This window comes from Cyphomyrmex costatus, unplaced genomic scaffold (assembly GCF_001594065.2).
Source record: "Cyphomyrmex costatus isolate MS0001 unplaced genomic scaffold, Ccosl1.0 scaffold182, whole genome shotgun sequence".
Classification (NCBI taxonomy): domain Eukaryota; kingdom Metazoa; phylum Arthropoda; class Insecta; order Hymenoptera; family Formicidae; genus Cyphomyrmex; species Cyphomyrmex costatus.
In genome coordinates this window covers 1,055,314-1,076,914 of record NW_017275847.1, presented here as the reverse complement: position 1 = coordinate 1,076,914, position 21,601 = coordinate 1,055,314, and the positions used below count along the sequence as shown (strand labels likewise).

The 21,601-nt window shown below is 31.8% G+C and overlaps 3 protein-coding genes across 3 annotated transcripts; 1 reads left to right on the top strand and 2 right to left on the bottom strand.

The window, feature by feature from the left end:
- Positions 1-4,186, bottom strand: LOC108772275 (oxysterol-binding protein-related protein 2). Its single transcript, XM_018537781.1, has 9 exons — positions 4,056-4,186; positions 3,145-3,346; positions 2,948-3,057; positions 2,646-2,804; positions 2,254-2,454; positions 1,892-2,081; positions 1,484-1,600; positions 1,076-1,293; positions 1-690 (listed from the first exon to the last, which is right to left on the bottom strand). Exons 1-9 carry the CDS (start codon positions 4,085-4,087, stop codon positions 588-590), a joined length of 1,332 nt encoding a protein of 443 aa, XP_018393283.1. The 5' UTR covers positions 4,088-4,186; the 3' UTR covers positions 1-587.
- Positions 4,187-6,783: 2,597 nt separating this feature from the next.
- Positions 6,784-16,522, top strand: LOC108772255 (uncharacterized). Its single transcript, XM_018537751.1, has 3 exons — positions 6,784-6,986; positions 7,527-7,770; positions 16,448-16,522. The coding sequence occupies exons 1-2, from the start codon at positions 6,784-6,786 to the stop codon at positions 7,747-7,749; spliced, it is 426 nt and encodes a 141-aa protein (XP_018393253.1). The 3' UTR covers positions 7,750-7,770; positions 16,448-16,522.
- Positions 14,556-20,582, bottom strand: Ire1 (serine/threonine-protein kinase/endoribonuclease Ire1). The gene is made up of 13 exons (XM_018537768.1): positions 20,511-20,582; positions 20,132-20,252; positions 20,003-20,045; positions 19,451-19,830; positions 19,001-19,205; positions 18,641-18,885; positions 18,207-18,559; positions 17,966-18,120; positions 17,528-17,814; positions 16,446-16,742; positions 15,985-16,157; positions 15,567-15,758; positions 14,556-14,967 (listed from the first exon to the last, which is right to left on the bottom strand). Exons 1-13 carry the CDS (start codon positions 20,580-20,582, stop codon positions 14,599-14,601), a joined length of 2,892 nt encoding a protein of 963 aa, XP_018393270.1. The 3' UTR covers positions 14,556-14,598.
- Positions 20,583-21,601: the final 1,019 nt, after the last annotated feature.

Below are 21,601 nucleotides of genomic sequence, written 5' to 3'. Positions count from 1 at the left end.
GATAAATATTTAATAATTTAACTGAGAAACCTAGACTGAAACGACAGTCTGTATTGAAATTACATAGAGTGCTCCTGAATTATGATATTGTTCCAAACTTAGGAAGGAGGATGCATTCTATATAAATTTCAAATCAGTTTCTGTCGTCTCTTATACTGGCTTCTTCAAGCAGGGATACTATGAAAGAATCGCCTTTCCGATCCAACACGGCTCTTATAAAAATAGTGTCGGAGACAGGAAGCGCGAACCAATGATATAATCGAATGTTCGAAAACCGTAAATCCTGATTTTCAAAGATTGGTTTCCGAATGATATTCGCTTGTATCTTCTATTCGCTTTCTTCCCACGTCGAAGAACGTGAGACGAAGTTCCCACTTCCAATTTTGCGCTCGAAGAATCTCGTACGCGCAAGATCTGCTTTTAATTACTTTACATAAAGACATCGATTTCTAATGGCGTCTATTATCGATCTACGCACCTGTCCTTTTAGGCAATTTATTTGTAATTTTTCACTAACGACGCCCAATTACTGATCTTCATGGATGAGCGTCAGTCTGATTAATGGAAGCTAACGACCTCCGTCTTCATTAAAAGATATCCTCGACATCGGTGTAATTACGGTCCCAATATCCGCCTAGATATATCCAATCTTCTTGGCCAGTGTAAGGACTTATACCAGATTGGAACCACCTACACATTTAGTTTTTACAAATAAATGAAGAGGGCCATATATATGATATATATATATATATTCGGTTAAAGCGAATCTTGCTATATGTATATCGAGTAATACTTGTGTGTGTAAATTCTTACAATTTCCAGTTCAAAATTGTAAAATACATTAAATATCATAATATAAAATATAAAATTTTATTTAAATCAATTTACCTTTTTATATAGCTAATTAAATACTTAATAATTAAGTGTACTAGAAAAGATTATTTATTCCTCTATTTCAATTTTAAGTTATTCAAATTGCAGGATCGTTTAAAATTTTAATTTTTTAAATTTTTGAATTGAGCTTTTGTTTTTTTAAACATGCTAAAATAAAATAAAATAAAATGCTTAATTATACCTGGGAGCATATTCGTTTCCTTTCTTCTGCTTGCGTGCTTTGCGACAATTTCTCTGTTTTTCCTCCAATCTAGCTTTCTCAGATGCAGCCCCATCCTGATCGCCATTCTCTAGCTTGCGAATATCTGGTCTCAATCTAGAGTCAGTCGGACATAAAATTTCTTCCATATCAGGTTCCAGTTCGTTCAGTGACATTGCAAACGTCGTAAACTGGTAATACTGCAAAATATGCATCAAATAAATTGGTACATCTTGAAGTAAATTATTTTATTAAATTGGTAGACAGAAATTTGTTGTAAAAATAAAGAATAATTTAAGAAAAATTATATTACAATATAATAAAATAATTTATTATAAACAATTAATTCAAGAGTGTTTGACTAATTTGTTAAATGTCATTTTAACTTACATCCGAACTATTGCTGGGCCTTGGTGTAGCTTCCCACAGTGTGACAGATCCTGGAATCTCGTCCACAATCGGAATGTCGTCAACGACTGTACTGCCAAAGGGCTCTTCTATCGCATCCTGTATATTAGAAAAATATCGTCTTGTCAGTAATGAATACACAAAAGAATTATTTTGGAAAAACTGATTGATTAATGCGTAAAAATTGTTTTATGTAACGACTATGGTAAATTATATTTAATAATTCCTTAATTATGTATTAATTGAATTAATTAAAATTAAAATAATATATGTATAATATATCCAAAACAATTTTTATCTGTTTTAAAATTAAATAAAGAACATTTATTAATATTTAATTTCTCAATGAATTAAAGTCCCTGAATAAAATTTAATTAAATTGTTTTATACCTGATGTAAAGGCTTGAAAGCTCCAACCTTGAGACTATGGAGCTTTGCCAAAACTTTCTTGTGTCCTGGACTACCTTGTGGGCTTTTGGCCTCTAATTTGATCTTCTCCAACGTTTCTTCGTACAACGAGGGCTCGCACGATCGTAAAATATCGGTCCATTGGCCGTAAAGGAAAAGTAATTTTCTTTTCCTAAAAGAATAATAAGAAACAATAATAAACTGCTAATAATATGCTAGTAAACTATTTTGCTTTATTCTAATTTAAAGTTAAAAATATATATAAACTTATTATATAAATGAAACTTCTCCTTTTATGCTCCATTCTTTACCTTGTTGAGATAATTAATTTAATTAAAACTTACTCTTGATTCGTTATGAATCCCTCGACGCGATGGACGTCTTTGCCGTTCAAGGTACTTTTAACAAAACACAGCTTAGCTTTTAAATTATCCCCGCCATGCTGTCTGACCTCTAAAGGGCCTGACTGCTCCATCCACAATTGGCCTACCAAGACATTGTGAAGGATGCAATTGACGTTTTGCCAAGTGTAGGACTCCTTCCATCTATACAAGCACAACCCGTTAACACATCGAGTATCTTTTAAAAGAGTTCAAAGTTCCTGATAAAGTTCTCTTAACATTCAGGGAAGGTCATTTGAATAAAATAGGAGAGGCAATTATAATTATTAACATTAATTAAAGTAAATATAAATTAGAGTACATAAATTAGTTTATAATTATTATTGTGAACTTACTTGGGCAATTCAACCGTAACAATCCCTTTCGGGTGTACCTCCAATGATTTACCCCAAAATTTTAATTTAGGATGGATGCTGCCATGAAAGATGAAATCCTCGCTGTCAGCGTAGAACGCGGATACTGGTGGATGATGCGAAACCTGCTCGCATATTATCCTGAAGAAGATTCAAAGAAGAAATGACTTTCAAGTATGCGCAAGAGATGGCAAATTGGCAGTACAATATAATATTAAACAAATCAATTTTAATTAGAAATTAAATTAACGAATTATAAATACGAACTGTAAAAAATTAATTACCGGAAATCTTCGCGTTGCAACTCATATGTCTCGCCCAAAATTGGATTGAAAGGTTTTCCAAAGCGCTCCCAGTTCGAAGCGAGGGCACTCACAGCGAAAGCTGCGACGTACTGCGTAATCATTAATTTCGTTTTATTAATAGTGCCAGATTATTGATTTAGTATCCCGATTAGATTTAAAGGCAATTCCTTGCGCACCTGAAGTCTTAAAATTGGCGATTCTTGCTGGGATGCCTGCTTCAGCAATACGGCATATTCCATATATTCCGCGACGCGTTGCAAGAAAGAGAGGGGCTCGTTAAAGATGACTGGCATACTGGTCTTGCTGATGTCTTTGCCCAGTTGGAGCGTCATTGAGCATAAATTTACTTCAGAATGACCCGGAACTGGTAACGATGTTCTTGGAAAGAGCAAAACGCGCTTTAATAAAAAAAATGAATAGAAGAAGATTTTTTTAGGAATTAATCTGATTTTTCTTTCGTATATAATAAATAATCATCTAGGATATTTTACACTTTAATTAAAATCATAATTATATTATTAATAAATTGCACATTATTGATTGTTTTCTGATTTACTGGCACTTAAGAATATTATTATGATTATAGATGATATTATTCACAATTTTCTGAAAAAGAGATAAGTACAGAGAAATAAAGAAGTATTAAATAGAATAAGCACGTTAAGTAACTTTATTATTACAGTAATTTAAAAAAAATGAAGATTTTAAATTAATATAACGCCTTTATTGCAAGTTTTTAATAAAATTGCATATTTAAATGACCTTAAAGAAAATAGTTATTAAAAAAAAAAGATAATAATATGACCAAAAAAAGAGAAAACAATAACATATTTATTTTACAAACATTCACACCTTTTATTAGGATATAAAAATTAGGGTATAAAAATATAACAATTCTCAGATTAAAGATGATGTATATATAATATATATAGTTTCACTTATACAAAATTTAAAAAAACGATAAATGGGGAATTCTTAGATCTCTACATCTTCGAATATTTGCAGCTTTCAATGCGATTGAAAATTCGAGGCATTGAGCAATATTTATAGATCCATAAATTTAAACATGTCGGAATTTATTGCCAACCTGTAACGATCTGATACTCTTTCGTTGGCCATTGTAAGACTCTCTCGTGGTTATTGAGCGTCCCGACGAAGACAGGAGCTTTCAATCTATCGTTCTTGCGAGTCGATACTTCGATTTTCACCAACATTGACCAGTGGTTATGAAGCTTTATAATTTATTACTGGATGTGTAAGAAACTCAAATTATTTAACATTTTTCCACTGAGAAATTTGACAAAAATTTTATAAATCGCATCAAAATCCTTCAAAATTCTTAAACAGATAATTGGTAACTTAATGGAATCGTGTGCGTGTGTGATGCAGGTTTTTAGATCTTCTCAGATATTTACAATTTCCGATATTCATTCAGAAAATTAAAGTTTTATGTAAAACTTATCCGTTAAATGTTAGATATCAATTTTATACGTAGAGTATAATTCAAAATTTTCTAAATTTGACAGTCAAATTACTTGAAAGTTAGAGTGAGCTATAGTTTTTAGATTATTAGAAAGAGTTTGGTGTGTTTAAATTCCTTTAGAAAAATATATTTAATCTAAAGTATTTAATTAAATTCGTCGTAAAATCTGTTTTTAATCGCCAGAGAGGTATTTCAGATAATTCAAATTTGGAGTCATGAATAATGTAAGTAAATCTTTGGATGTTCACAAACTCGGGAACCTTTCGATCTTCCGTGGCGCAAGCGGAACAAAAAGAAGGGAAGCGGGACGCGGTATCTAAATGGACCGTCCGGTTCTCCAGAGAGAAAAAGCTTTGTCTCGCTATCTTGGCGACATTCCGACAGTTATTCCGATTAACTTGGAGGCCGTATAGATAGTGACACTCGCGGATGATTCTTGTGATCGTCCGACACTCGCTGTCACTCGCTCATGGCGATCAGGAATTTCGGGAAAAGAGACCGGAAACTACGACGCGGTTGTTTCAGCTTCGTCTCACGATCAGCTGTATACTTGAAGACTGTTGAGCTCGCGGGCGTGACGGCGAGCTCCCCCTTTGCTTTTGGAGCAAATATCAATAAATCCGAGCATGACCGTTGAGCACTCGAGAATTTCCGTTGGAACGACCAATCTATTCGTTCTTAAGAAACGACTGTCGAGTTAAAGTTTGCAAACTTAAAAGATCTCGACTTCTTCAAAATAATTAATGTCATAATTGTCAATAAAATTTAAGTGCAATTTATTTTTAATTTTTAAGATATAGTCTTCTAATTTTTCTCTAAATAAAACGACAAATTAATCATTTAATTCTTCTCTTGCGTATTTTTATATTTTCGAAATAATATAAATTACACAATAAAAAAAAATAAAAACTCTCTTTAAATGTTTAAAGGTTTAATTAAGAAATTTAATTTATAAAGGAAGTTAATTATTCATAATAAACGTTCTTTTAAAAAGTATCTTATTTTAAACTAGATAAGACATTGTCTTGAATGAAGAGCAAAAAATTACTTTGCAATTTTATTCTAGTATTATCTAACTACTTCAATTTTGATTAATTCAATTAATACGTAATGCCAAGGACTGTATCAATATGATTTAACTATAGCTGTTATACATATACACACAAAAATCAATAAATGCGGAGGCGGAAGGGCAAAGTTTCAACAATGTGAACGAACACATTAAACACCTACGATTGAGAAAGACGGTAGCATCACGCAATCAAGCAGCCTGCGTGGAAAATACGAGATAAATTTAATTAACGCATGCCTCATACGTATGCACTATAGAGACCACAATGCTGCCCTCATCGCATGCAATCCTCCCGATAAAATTGGCGCAAGACACGAAGAGCATTCACTAGAAGGACCATTGAGAATGCAAAGATCTTAACTGATAAAAGATACGCTTTTCATCAGACTATTTCTGAAACTATACATTTTCTCACGTTTATCGATCTTTCTTGTTTAAATTATATATTGATATGTCAAATTAATCTTCAATTATTAAATTCGTTTAAATTCACTTTGTTTTTTTTTTTTTAATTTTACCTCGAAATTGATAGAACAATAAATCATATCTATGTGTATGATACACTTTTTAATGATATAATTTTAAATTCTTAAAATTATAATATCCATTTTTTATTATTGATCGAATTTCTATCTTCTTTTTTTAAACTTTAATCGTAAAAATATGACTTCTCGATCATCAGATTTAGCGATCGATAATGGCATTTATGGGAGATTATTTTCTAGCATTGGTTTGTGAAATTTTACGAGTTGCTCTCGTCTTTACTGTTCTGGAAGAGTTCAGTGCACCGTGAGCGCATCGTCGGCAACTTGGAATAAGAATAAGCCGAATCTATTGATTCACTTGGAAACCAAATCGATATCCGTACGAGGTACAGGCACTCACTTCGTTACGAATCAGCCAATTTTCGTCGAATCGTTCGTTGAGTTCGTCGTCCGTGACGACAAAATCTGCTAAATTCTGCATGCGGCCTCGAAAATCGTTATTTCCGTTGAGATTTCATAAAAGCTTGTGATTCTATAGTTTTCTACGAGTGAAGAAAGTGTAAAGAAAAACATATGGCATTATAAGAAACATTGTGTTTATTAAACCATTAAATAAGTTTAATGACGTATAAAATAATGCAAAAACCAAATTAATTTGGAAAAATTTTTTAAACTAAAATGTGCTTGAAAATATTTTTTATTCACGCAATAGAACTAAAATCGATATTATAAATTATTCTAAAACGTAGCAGAAAGTTAACGTCAAATTTTGAAAATGAATAAAAAAGACTCATTGTTGGAGGATGAGAACTTGAGAATTTCCGGAGGTTCTCAGAAGCTGAAGGATTCTTCAAAAGAGACGGAAGAGAAACCTGTGTTTCGCAAGTATCGCACGAAGCATATGAAGCAATTTCCGGAATTATATCGAAGCGATGTTTCAATTCATCCCAGCTATACCGGCTTAAAAATCTTGCCTTAGTAAGAATTCATTCTCAATCAATTAACTCAATTTATTAATTCAATCAATTTAATTAGACAAAAATAAAAGAAAATAAATTTTTTCATATCAAAGATTATTGTATCTGTTATAAGGCATTAATTCTTAACTCTTCATTACTCGTATGAAATGTCCAGGACATCTCCGCTTTTTAAATTTGCTAAACGTGTATTAATATTACTTATTATATTTAACGTAAAATGTTTCACAATTAAAAAAAAAATGTTTGCATTTTATATATTTTCATTTAAAGGGTATAGAATATTATCAATATTTATTTACTTGTAAATCAACAAAGAGAGAGAACAATGAAAATTGAGATAAAATGTTAAAGTATCAGAAACACTTCACGCAAGTTAAAAAAAACCACGCGAGCAATGCAGAGATTAAATGAGACGTTCTGAAAAAGTTCACACCGAGACTTTAAAGGTCACTAGCTTTTTATAAAACTTGTATAATTTTAAATTGTTTATGATATACTATAGTTCACAATTAATTACATAATTAATTGTATTTTTAAGTCACGTGGTATGCAGGCAACGCGTACAAAGGATTAAACGACAGTCATTTCGGCAGTTGAATCGTGAGATCGCGCATTTCGCTATGGTTCAGATGTTTGCTCTCGATGGTGTGAGGATCGATCGCGTCTTCAGCATTGGCATGTCGCCGAAGATGTTAATCGTGCCAGACCCTTTAACAGAGAAGGAGAGACGCCGACTAAACGAGCTTATTGAAGATCCTTAAGAAATCCTTCGGACAATTTTAGTGAGAGAATAGATTATTTCATATGTCTCATTTAATTATTCAATTATTTCTGCTATTTATTTTATAATTAATACCAATCTGTTTAGTTATATGTTTAATTATTTCTTACAATTATACATTAATAAATTTTTAATTATTCGGTTTAATTATTATATATATGAATATAATTTGAATTTCTTGAATTTTAACGTACCAAAAATGATATATATTACAATTATAATAAAACGTATTCAGATTAAAAATTATTTTAAAAAATGAAAGGTCCGTTCCTCTGTCTTGATCGATATCAATCGATTGGTTATGATCTCTATTGAAAATATTTATTTCGTATCTCCTCAATACTGCTGTGGGCAATTTTGTCGGAATTTTTATGAGCAATATTCAGATTCCTTTATAGGAACTCTAAACTTTTCTAGCGCAGCAATGTACTTAAAATGAGACAAATCTCAAATTTAACTTTCTGGACAAAAAAAATTTTGAAATTATAGTTAGATCGAGAACGATTAATCGTTCGTGCAATAAATTTTATTTACACTATTAATAGATGCATTCAGTACTACATTCGCATACTGAACATTCAGTAAGCACTTGCATCTGATTGGCATATTCCGTTAGATCTAAAAATATAGACCAAACAGATACGAAAGCTCACCGAATAATTAACAGTTTGTTAACGGTTGTAGTCTCTGAATGTATGTAAGGATCACCAATTCACACTGATTGTCAAACAGTGACGACGGCATTAACTATAAAGACTAAAGGTAATATAACAAAAATATAAAAATATAAAAAAAATATAACCTGTGCGCACTGGACCTCCTTTTATTACAGTATATGAAGAAATCAACATTCTTGTTTAGAATTGTAGTTTTATTTGCAGTATTTTCACTCGTTTAGAAAGTTGTTATTCGAAAAAATTTAAAGAGAGTAAAGATACAATTTAGTTAATTAAGATAGCTGATTAAATTTCGCGCGGATTGTGATTTATCAAAAACTGTTGCAATTAGGCTGCGTTCCGTTCAACGCTCACAACGCTCGTGTTATCACTTTATCCTTGTTGTTTATCAAATGTTAAACAAGGGAAAATGATACTCGCGTGAGCATCGCGAGCGTTACATGGAACGCAATCAGGTCGAAGCTCGTAATGACGTAGTCAGTACAATAATACTGAATGCACCCATTGTATATTATATATGTCAAATGTGTGAAACGTACATACTTCCGGACACTTTTAAAACGCTTTTAGAAAGGGAAGTACAGATACGATCATTCTTGTTGGTACCGTCGATCAATTAAATAAAAAGTTTGGCATGGCCGCTGTCAGGTGTTTTCAAGTTTCTCTCTGTCTAAAACATAAATCCATCACACCTTCGACGATCCTACTGTTCACAGGTGATTGTTTATTATTAAAGTTTTTATTAAATTCGTTATGAACTTTTCAGATAACTTTTATTTATCTACATACTATTTAGATAATTATTCAGGCTAACGATTATAGCCATTAAAATCATTCATTATAAATCTGACAAATAATAGAAAATAAAGTCAGATAAATAATATATTATTTTGTTTTTAAATACAACGCTATATGTTAATTGCGTTTTTTATACATATACGCTTTTTTATACCTTTATTTTTGTCCACTTGTCATAATTGGATATATTTGGTTGCATTCAGCTCGCTGATTGGTATATTTTTTTAGATCATCCAATCTGATTTTAAATCTAAAAAGATACATAAATAACAGCGAGTGCTCACTCAACTGTTGAGTCTGTTGAACGCAGCCATTATATTATCCATATATGTACAGCATTTTGAGATAGTATCACCGACGAGATACTGTTAAAGACCGTCTATCCTGGGAAAATTTTCATCCATACAAAAAAAGCGCCCCGACGGCCCAGAAATAATTGAAGAATCCTGATATTATCGACGAATGACATAAATTTGCGATTATTACATAAATATTTGGATGATATATTACACATTATAAATTGATGATTTTTTTATTATATGTTCTATAAATAAATATACATACTCTTAATGCTATATCTTATATATTGCTGCAAAATTACAATGTTTTTTCCTATGGTTATCATCTCTATTGATAATCGCTAAACAATTTTTCAACATAGTCCCCTTGTAAGTCAATACACTTAGACCAACAATATTCCAACTTCTTTAGACCTTCAGTATAATACAAGTTGTCTAACCCTTCAAAATAAGCGTTTGTCTCAGCGATGATTTTCGTATTTGAGGTGAATCTTTTCCCTGCGAGCCATTTCTTCAGATTCGGGAACAGGAAAAAATCACTAGGGGCTAAATCTGGTGAGTACGGTGCGTGTGGCAGCAATTCGAAGCACAACTCATGAAGTTTTGCGCCTGCAATTGCAGAAGTGTGAACAGGTGTATTATCATGATAAAAAAGCACCTTTTTCTTTGCCAAATGCGGACGTTTAGCCTTAATAGCATCGTTCAATTGCTCCAGCAATCCTGCATAATACTTTCCGTTGATAGTTTCGCCTTTTTCTAAACAGTCTATGAGCACCCATATGAATCCTAAAAAACAGTCGCCATCACCTTTCCGGCTGATGAGACAGTTTTCGTCTTCTTTGGAGCACTTCCACCCGCTTTCACCCCCCATTGTTTGGACTGTTTCATCTCTGGTGGGTAGTGGTGAATCCATATTTCATCCACAGTGATGAATCGTCGCAGAAAGTTGGTTGGATTGAGTTTAAATACGTTCAAACACTCTTGACAAACGTTCATTCGAATGCGTTTTTGATCGACCGTTAGCGAACGCGGCACCCATCGCGCTGAAAGCTTTTTCATGTGCAAATGTTCGTGTAAGATGTTATGAACTCTACCTATTGAGATGTTTGCAATGTCAGCAAGCTCACGCACTTTCACTTGTCGATCATTTAACACGGCATTATGGATTTTTTCGATCGTAGCGGTTTTTGGGGGTCCCGAACGTTCATTATCATTTATGGATGAACGACCACGTTTGAATTCAGCAGTCCATTTTTTCACTGTTGAATACGATGGTGAAGAGTCTCTCAAAGTGGAATCCAGCTCTTTTTTTATTCCCGTTGCCGTTAAACCTTTCAAAACAAAGTATTTTATCACTGCGCGATATTCGATTTCATCCATTTTTCGAGAAATCAAAACTTATTTATTCGACGCAACAGACTATTAACTACTACTAACCACATTTGTCTGAAACTTTTTTAGAGGCCTTCTGAAAGATCAAACTTAAGAAAAATCATAGCCATTTGATACTCTCGGTGCCATCTCTGTGTCAGGCCGAGAACTTTTCGAACCACCCTCGTACATATACATATGTCTTTCAAACTAATATATAAAATTAGTATTATATTATCAATTTTTATTTTCTTAATTACTTAAATTTAAATGCGAATTTCCGTAAAGATATCGGTCTTTAATACTATCTCGTTGGTGATAATACTTAAAATGATCTTAAATATAAGATCAGACTTTGAATACCGCGCGCGTCTTATATTTAGTGCTTTTTTCCATTCAATGTTATGTCATTATGTTAAAGATTAATATTAAAAGAAAATTGTAAGATAAACATTTGATTTTGACGATTTCAGAATAAAGAAAACTGACATACTTCAAATATTATGCACAAAGATAAATATCTTATTTACATGAAAACATACATATCTCTCACATATCTGCACACAAGCTAGATTTAAATTGCAAAAAAAAAAAAAGATATATATCAATTACACATGAGCCAATTGTGCACAAACCAGTCACAGCGCTAGAAAAAATATAAGAAACTGCCTACGCAGAAGTCGCTGTGATTGGCAGTGAGCAATTGCAACAATATGCAAATAAACCATTCTCCTCCAAAAAAAAAGTACGTGATGTGCAGATGTGCACAACACATATGTGGGCGCTCGTAAATGTAAATGTGCGTACGGGGAGAGAGAAAAAAAATATATATATTATATATATATATATGTCTACCATATACGTCTATATACATCTATGTACAAATTTATGCACACAGCCATTCATTAATTTTAGCGACTTATACCGTCTGATCGATAATATGGTGATTCTGCTATTATTTACATAATTTTACTCGTTACTTATTATTATAATTATTTCTATTACAATTTTAATTTAATAATATCCGTTTATATTTTCGTAATTATATATATATGTATATATATATGTATATATATGTATATTATATGTATATTATATGTTATATAATTACGAAAATATAAACGGACATTATCACCATATTACCGACTATGATCGGTAATTACATGCTGTAAGATTTTATGCAGAATATATTTAAATCGATTCGTCGCGAGAACTTTATTGAGAGAATTGCAGAAAAAAAAATCAATATCATCAAGAGGTGCAATCCATTTAACACTAAATATTTTGAAGCATTTGATCAATTAGAAAAAATTTCTAATTGATCAATCAAAGGATGATTCAAAGCATTTTTAGCACTTTGTTCTTTTTCTCTGATTATATGACCATATCTTCAAGTATTGAAATTAATCTTGCTCAACAACGAGCATTTGTAGCATTAAGTAAACCGTAGCCAAGAACTAATTATTAAAGAAAATTCTAAATCTGACACAAAATAAACATTTTCTTCAAATGGATTGTTCCAAAAAAAATTAGAAACACGCGAAATTGCATTAGTCCTATTTTTAAAACTTTTATAATAATATTCTATATAAAAGATGCAGTTTATTAATCTGTAACTGGTATTCATAGTCCGTTCTTATATTTGACTGTCTTAAATCAACAATCATAAACCAATTACGCGGAGCCGTATTATCATTTTAAAACATTATTTAAAACTATTTATTTATACATATTAACTAGATACTGTATCAAGGTAGGAGATGATAAGAGACACATTTAACAAACGCAGGCAATAGAAACAGATATTGATAGATTTTAATTTCAGAAACCGTGTGTAGAATACATCTAATTCCTAATAGTTTTGAAATTTGTTTTACTCTTTGTTCCTATTTCCTGTGCTTTTTAATTCTGTCTTAGGCTTTAGAGTCTCAGCATGAAAGAAACACGGAATAAAGAATAGAGAACAGGGATTCGATTATGTATCATGAAACGGAGATGAAAATTATAAAAATAGCGAGCAAATTTACTAAAATATTTATAAATTCATTGATCAACAACTAGTGAATTTTTTGTAATTTTTATCTCATTTCAAGATCGATTCCATGTTCTATATTCTTTGTTTCCTGTTCCCTATTCCTTGGATTATGCGGAGCCTCTAAACACCTAATCGCGAAGAAGTAGAGAGATACTCAAGAGATTGTTTAGATAACTTTTAGTCCGCCATATTCAAGACAGTGCTTAAGGTAGAATAAAATATAGAATAAGATGAGATAGATACAGAAGATAGAATGAATATCTCAGTATTTTGGCCATGTTCCGACATACAATACTAGTACTAATAAAAAAATAAACATTTATAGTGTACGTCACAAAACGATTGTAATAAGACAAGTGTAGCATTCCTGTGGATGTGCAATAGAAAAGTACATTTCAATATATATTTGAGTCCAAATTTGATTGGCTATTATCACAGTATGTTACCATGCATATTAAATGCAATGTTACACCTATATCTTTCTTACATCATAATATATATAATGCAAACTATAGATTTTCAAGTAGATATTTATGGTCAAGTATTTTCTTAAGACCATCTTATGTAATGTCTTAAGTTTTAAGATATTTAGGATACGACTTTGTGATTGGCTTATGACATCTTATATATTTAAGACTGTATTCGAGACAATCTTAAATATATAAGAATTGAATATGAATACGATCGGCCTCAGTACTCTAACAGTGTATATTGGAACACAGTCTCTACCTTATGCAAAATCTATCTCATTTTATCTTAGATACCATGCTGAATATGACTAACGGTGGCCAATCTCTTACTTAAAGATGTCTAGGAAAGACTGTATCTAGTCATATATATTTATGCTTAAGACAATCTTGAAATAAGAATATGGACTATGAAAATACTAGCCTAGACTTACAAAGATAACTATTACGCACTCTCGTTGAAAACGCAAAGACAACGATAATAAAAAATGATATTAGTTTAAATCAGATTTTTTTTCTTTGTCCGATTGTGCGATTGATGGAGAAAAAAGTCGTTTTTCTTGCTCTCAAAAGGAGATGCATCCTTTCTTGTTTCGGCTATATCGTTTCTGTCTAACGTACGAAGAGCAATTTGGCTATACATATTTTCATCCTTCAATGTTGTCATTAGTGTCATATGTAATCTATGTCATTGTATAATCTATCCACATAAGTCTGTACTATATTAACGTTTATCTTGTTCTTCAGTATAACAGTGAAGAAAATATTGAACTCGGGTTACGTCAAATCAATGAGAATAAAAGAATGTTTATGACTTAATATCTCACGAACAAGACGGACGTTTTCCCCTCTCTCTATTATCTTTATATATACATTTTATAACAAATACCAAAATAAAGATATCGACACATTTCATAAAAAAATGATTGAAACTGGTATAAAAGACATACGTTGTTCTAAGTACGCTACTATATAAAAAATCTTTGTGATTTGAACGAGATTTTCAGTTCTTTTCTTCGATTAAAAGTAAAACTGGAATTTTTCATGTATTGGTTTGCAAAACCATGGAACTATATATGTTGTGATTCCAACTAAATAGAAATTTTATTATTGTACGCGAATACCTGCGTACAGCCGCACTTTTTTTCATCTTTGCTTAGCTGGTAGTAATTTTGAGATAATTCAATTCGGTGAATGCAATAACCATGATGGTGATACTTCCTGCTTCTTCTTTTCTGGCCTTCTTTTCTGACGGTATTTTGTTCGATTAGGGCTCCAATTAACGCTGGTTTGTCCTGTCGTGGTTGATGTCAATAGCGCGTTATTAATTCGATCCATTTGGATCGATTGTTGCCCCTCGTAATTACTCACAAAAGTATAGTGTGGATGATAGTACTGTTTTAAACTCGACTCGTCTCGAAAACTCTGCATCGCGGACCACACGTGGCACAATAAACATGGAAATCTTGACAACCAATATTCTGTAAATTTGTTAGGAATCTCACCGAGACTTTCTTGAGCTTTCAAGCTCAGTTCTCTGTAGTGATGTTTCTGAAAAAAAAGTCGATATGCAAGATAAGAGAGACAATTAAGATGTATCACGTTAAATCACTATTAATTAAATAGAACACATTAATTACATTCTTCTGCTTTCTGATTTTCATTCTTCTTCTTTATTTAAATTATTTCGCACGTATTTTAAAAATCTTGATATACTCTTATTGAATATATTTCTAATAATGTAATTGTAAATATATTGTTACAAGATTCTTTCTAACTATTCAATGTTTGTTTTTCTTCTAATAATAATTCTTGTAAATTTCGTAAATTATATGAATTATATTATTTTCGTAAATAATAACTATTATAATAGTTTTTATAACATCTTAATTGTCATTCTGCATATATTATAATATATCAGAATTTCAGTGAATTTAAACTAAAATATTGAAGAGAGGAAGTGAAAAAGCAAAAAGCAATAATTTATCATTTCCTCCTTTAACATTAATATCTGGAGACAGGTAGTGCCTCGGTGCTAAGCCAGGCGCAGCGACACTGCCTCCTTTACGCGAATCTGAGAATAATTGAATACGTGATAACACGGAACGTTTATACCTTGCTGTATCTATACTTGCTTAATTCTCACTAACCTTGTTCCGCAGAGCCCTGAGTAAGTCTCTTACGCTCTCGCCTCGATAACTCCTATATTTGCGCAAATCTGTTGCAACTTCGAAATCTATATACATTCTCCAATCATTTCCCGTTACGCGCTCACCATAAGTTTCCAACGCTATCAAAGCCGGGCTGTCGGATTGATCTTTTTCTACTCGATCGCTAATATCCTGTCGCACAAATTATAATAGTGACAAAATGAAGGAAAGATTCATATGATTTCTCACTTTTGTTATAATCTATTATAAACTAGTTATAGAAAAAATCTTTATTTTTTTTTATAAGATATACAACTTGAAAATGAATTTTAAACTATATATATTTTCTTTCCTCTCTTTCTCTCGAAAACATGTAAGTAAGAAATACATTTTGAAAATACTAAATTTTATTTTTTACCTGAAAAAAACCCAGAATCTCTGCTAAATTCCAGAAAATTGGATAATTACAAATTGCTGAAGCTGGGGGTCTGTCAGCAGGATTACTACATATCATTGCCTTGATAAGCAACAATGCTAATTCTCTGTCACTCGGAGACATTTCCTGGAGCGCTGTTAGATTGCTCTCGTCACCTGTTATACAAAACAGATAGACTAGACCAATATACTTGTAACAAGCAAATATTATAATATAATTGATATTTCATGTAGTTTCACAACGATAATTGTACAAATAACTAAACGTATATTCAATGATCTGTAGCATTATTATCATACTCTACATATTTCTTAATACATTCTCTTGGATTGATCTATAGAATACATCAAACGGTTACTACGTAAGAAATAATATAAGAAATTACATAAATGAGCCAAAGAAAAGTATGTATACTTGGAAATTTTACTTCAACTGTTGCTTACAGAGAATATTAGCTTGTCTTCGTAATGGATCACCGAAAGGATGCTTGCCATCGGAAAGAACATAATAAAAAACGCAACCAAGCGAGAAAATGTCGACCGCACATGTCGTCCTTTCTCCATTTAGCATCTCTGGCGCAATCCAGCCATCAGTTCCAGTGATACCAGATCTCCGTGAAAATGATACGCGACCGAGCTGGAGCTTTTTACACAATCCAAAATCTGATATCATGGCGCGTACCTCTCCGCGAGGTCCAGGAACAGAGAGCAAGACATTATGAGGTTTAATGTCTCTATGAACTACATATACAAAAATTTTTTAAACAAATTAACTCTTTCTAAAGAAAATAATAAATAAGATCAAAGACGAATTTGTTATTAATAGAGACTTTTAAGTTATCGGCTGGTATTTATAGTTCTTATATCTTAAGACTGTTTTAAATAATGTTTTAAAATATTAATACGGCTCTATGGTCGATATGCATAGTCGAATCCTATATTCAAGATCATCTTATGTACAATTTTAAGATGTCACAAGCCAATTCCGGGCCGAAATACAGCCTGCAGGAATGGACGTAGACTGGACGTAGACTGGTAGACTTCATAATATATAAGAATTTATATACAAGACTGTTTTAAGCATAATTTTAAAATGTTATAAGTTAATTAGACGACTGCATTAGCATCTTAAGATTTAAGTTAGTCTTGAAATAAGAACAGATTATGGGTGGTATTTATAGTCCATTATTTTAAAACTAATTTAAAATAAAAATCTTAAGATACTAATGCGCACGCGATCTTCTTTTTGTTTGTAACATCTTAAGGCTGTATACTTAAAACAATTTTAAATATAAAAATTGACTATAAATACCGACTCTAGAACAGAGTGTTAGTATCTTAAGACATTATTTGAGACGATCTTAAAACAAGAACTGACTATAAATACTAGCCTTCGCATTATTTTTTGTAAATAAATTTGTCAATTTGAAATCAGTTTTAAAAAAACGCATTCAGAAATCCATCGTTTTAAATTGAATAAACTGAATTATAAAGTTTATATCATTAATAAAATTAATTAGACTTACCAATATCTAAGAAATGAAGATGTGCTAACCCAGATGTGGCTTGATGCAAAATATTTTTTACAGATATCTTTCCCCTATCGTATCTGCCTGCCACGTAATCCTGTAAAGTTGCTTCTGCTAGCTCCAAGGCAATGTATCTGAACATACGATCTTGTTCAGTACAAAAGTATCTGACTACATTTACGTGAGCGTCCGATTCTCTTAAGAGCGCTACTTCTCGATCAGCAAACGTAAAGCAATCTGGTAATAATCGCTTCACAGCTACAGCACGACCATCAAATTCACCTCTAAACAAGGAAATAAGAAAATATAAAAGTATTTTTTTAGATAGATGAAACTAAAATTTAAAATTGATATTTATAGATAAATATATTTATTGATATATATAGATATACAGCAATCTATATGTAAACACTATGCATTAGAAATATTATATACTTGTATACAAATGTTCCTTCGCATCCTTTGCCAAGGACTTGTTCCGTGTCAAATGTAATTTTTCCCACTTTAACTAAGCCATCACCGATCTCTTCCAGCGTAACGACCGAATTGCCTGATTTACCAGAATATGTACGACTGCTTTCACGTGAACCCTTAATAATTAATTTAATTCAATTTTAATAATATACAGATATTGCACTTCAATGTTATTCTTCAATCTTATAATAGAGTATTTTACCTGTGACAATTGCTGAAATTGCTCCTTACATTGCTTATATATAAACCAAACTACAATACAAGCTATTGTGCTAATTATCAACATAATTACACTCATGATTAGTTTCATTTCTATGTTTTCTTGTTGGTTGAACCAAAATTTGGTCGCGCTGTACGTTTTTGATATAATTATCTGCCAATTCTGCTTATTTTCCGATTGTACAGTATCGTTAGACGTATCCGATTGCATAGCAACGGATAACTTGGTCCCAGTAACATTCGACGTCGAAGTCTCCAAGATTATTGGATCAGATCGTCCAGTTATTTGGAGGAGCTGATTTTGTGGTTTGTATTCCGCGGGTACTTTGTAATGACCTAAGTAAATACACATTATAAAAGATGTAAAATGTGCAACAATATATGTATGATATGCATACAATATAATGCACATATTACCTAACGTAATGACATTTTCAGTACGTTTAACACTTTGATAACCATCATCGGCTATATCAATATTAGAAATTAAAACATGATCCCCTGGTAATGGTACTTTATTATCCATATGAAGATGCGATGTCACCAATGGCCCTTCCAGCAATAAGTGTCCTACATTATTCGATATAGTTGTCGTGTCCAAGTCAACAAGCGATGGTAACGCATAGAGACCATATTGATGCTGTCCAACGTACAAAGTTGGACTAAAAAAGAAAAGATATTTTAATTATTAACTATTATACGTGACATTTGCAAATATATTCTATGTTGAACTATCTCTCAAAAAATCATTTTCTTTTTAAACATTGATTAACTTACAACAATTGAACGTCAGTTGGCTTTGTCGCGAACTTTTCCAACAATGAATCGGCAATACTTGTGAAAGGAATTGTCAATAATCCATCTTTGGTTACAGTATACATGGCTATCACCGGACTTTTCAAATCCAATTTCCAAAGAATCTTACCTAAACTATCCAAGGTCACTACGCGACCTGTAGAACTTGTGGTGAAATGTACTAAATCTGAAATCAAATCAAATTTTTTCAGTATACACATGCGCGCGTATGTATTTTCATGTATGTATATGTATACATACATGCATGTACAAAATGTACCATAAACTTGTATACAATACATATATCATATACACACACTCACACAATCAATATACATATAAAACAGTATAATACATATTAAATATTTTATAGCTAACAATCTAGCAGTTTCCAAAATATGTCGTCACGTCTTATAAAAATAGATAATGTACCGTAATTCTCTATCACATCAGGTCCCATTTGCATAGCAGAATAATCATAGAATGTTACATTCCATTTTCTGTCTTTGTGCTTGCTATCGACCATGATAATATTATATTCCGTGCGACCGACAAAAATAGTATTCTGCATTTCCAAAGGACATGTATCTTTCACTTTATGAAAACTTAAAAGCTGTTCTCTTTCACCAGTCATTGGATCAATACTAAACCACGTGTCAATTTTTCTACCGGTATACAATATGCCATCACTACTTCTGCATGGACTACTGGCAACTAGTTGAGGAATGGTAAATGGCAGCTTTTTCAATGCTTCAGATTCTCTGCCAAAGAGATAAAGTGAACCATCTCTGGGATCCGGTAGAAATATAGGCCTAAAAATCACAAACATTTTAATAAAAATACAAAATGTTTCACTTTATTTTATTATTTAACAAATACCATGAAACATTATCAATAATCAAAATTTTATATATTTCTAATATATATCAATAATTATTTATTATATAGATATATTAATGTACAATGTAATAATATAATACATACATTTTAGTTCCTGACAAATTACTGGGCACTTTGACTACGGGTTCTAAAACATTAATACATATATATGATACACAAAACAATAAGATAATTCAATTTCTTCGTATAATCTAGCATGTAACTAATTGTTACCATCATCTTGTTGCCATCGTATTTTTCCAGATCTTTGATCAACACCCACGAGTAACCCTCCAAGCGTAGAAAATACAAGGAGAGCATCATCTTGTTCTGCTACCAGTTCGGTATTAAAATTCTAATAATATAAATATTATTTGAGTTAATTTAATTTTAATAGTAAGAATGAGTGTAACTTAGTGCTCTCATGATTTAAAAAATATAATGTATGTACATAACATGTTTTTAGATATAAAGTAAAATTTTAACTTTAAAAAGATCATTATATTTGTCTTTTTCCTTTTTTTTGTTTCCCTTATTTGTCTACTATAAAGAAAGAATCCTTCACTAGAGAAACACTTTAAACAAAAAAAAATGATATTACGACATTACATACATCTACCACTTGCTGTCCTGTGACAAATGCAAGCACCGTCAAAATAACAAGCCATAACATCCACCTTTGCATCGTAAAGAATCTTCATATAGCATTGACCATACGATATAGTATACAAAGACAGATGAATTCCTCCCGACATAAGTTTTGCTCCATGCAACATTACATATAATTACAACGTATCAATTTACGTAGTTTTGGAGCAAGATGGTTCGTAATTCTTGTAGATTATTGTCGTTAACATGACTGTCAAAATCTCTCCCAAGGTACAACAAAGATCACATTCTTAACTGTTGTCCACGAATCTGTACATTTACATTCTCTTTATTTTTAGTGCAAAACTGTACAAAACAAAGTACGAGGTTTTACTCCGTGGACAATATTGTCTTGATTATCAAGACCGTGTGTTGTTTGTGTTGTTGTAGCGTGATGATTATACGTATGTGGCCGAAACAATAATATAATCATTGTAGCAAATATATTTTATTCATTGCGCATCACGAGTCTCTTCAATCTCCAAGAGATTTAATCGACAAAATCAGTTTTACAGAGGCGTATGTGTAATGACACGCACATTTCATAAAATTTATCATATGGACACGTGTCTCATACATATGTTTGTGGTTTGCATCAGCAAAGAGAAACCGGAGAAACCTGAGAGAAGTGAGAGATCCTATGCTAGTCTTCTTCCCATTACCATCGACTATCGAAATCACTCGTACACTACCGCCACAATACATCATTTTCGGCTTGGAAATTACGTGGCTACATCCATTTTCTCATCCTGTCGATAAAATCGTAGTACAGAAAACATCGAAAAATGTTTGTTATGTTGGTGTCGTTATGATTATAATGATTATGTATCGATAATTGATATTAGAATATGTAACAGCTGTTACATAGCTGTTATGTTAGTTCACTAGTGAACTTTGATATTGGGTGCCTTCTCACAGTGTATCAGTATGTCCTTGTTGTGTTTACCAATTCACACAGACGATTACGTGTCATTGACACATCACTACATCAATATATTACTCACGTACGCCACACATATACGTAGATTTTTGTATCGTAATTATGTTTTAATTAGA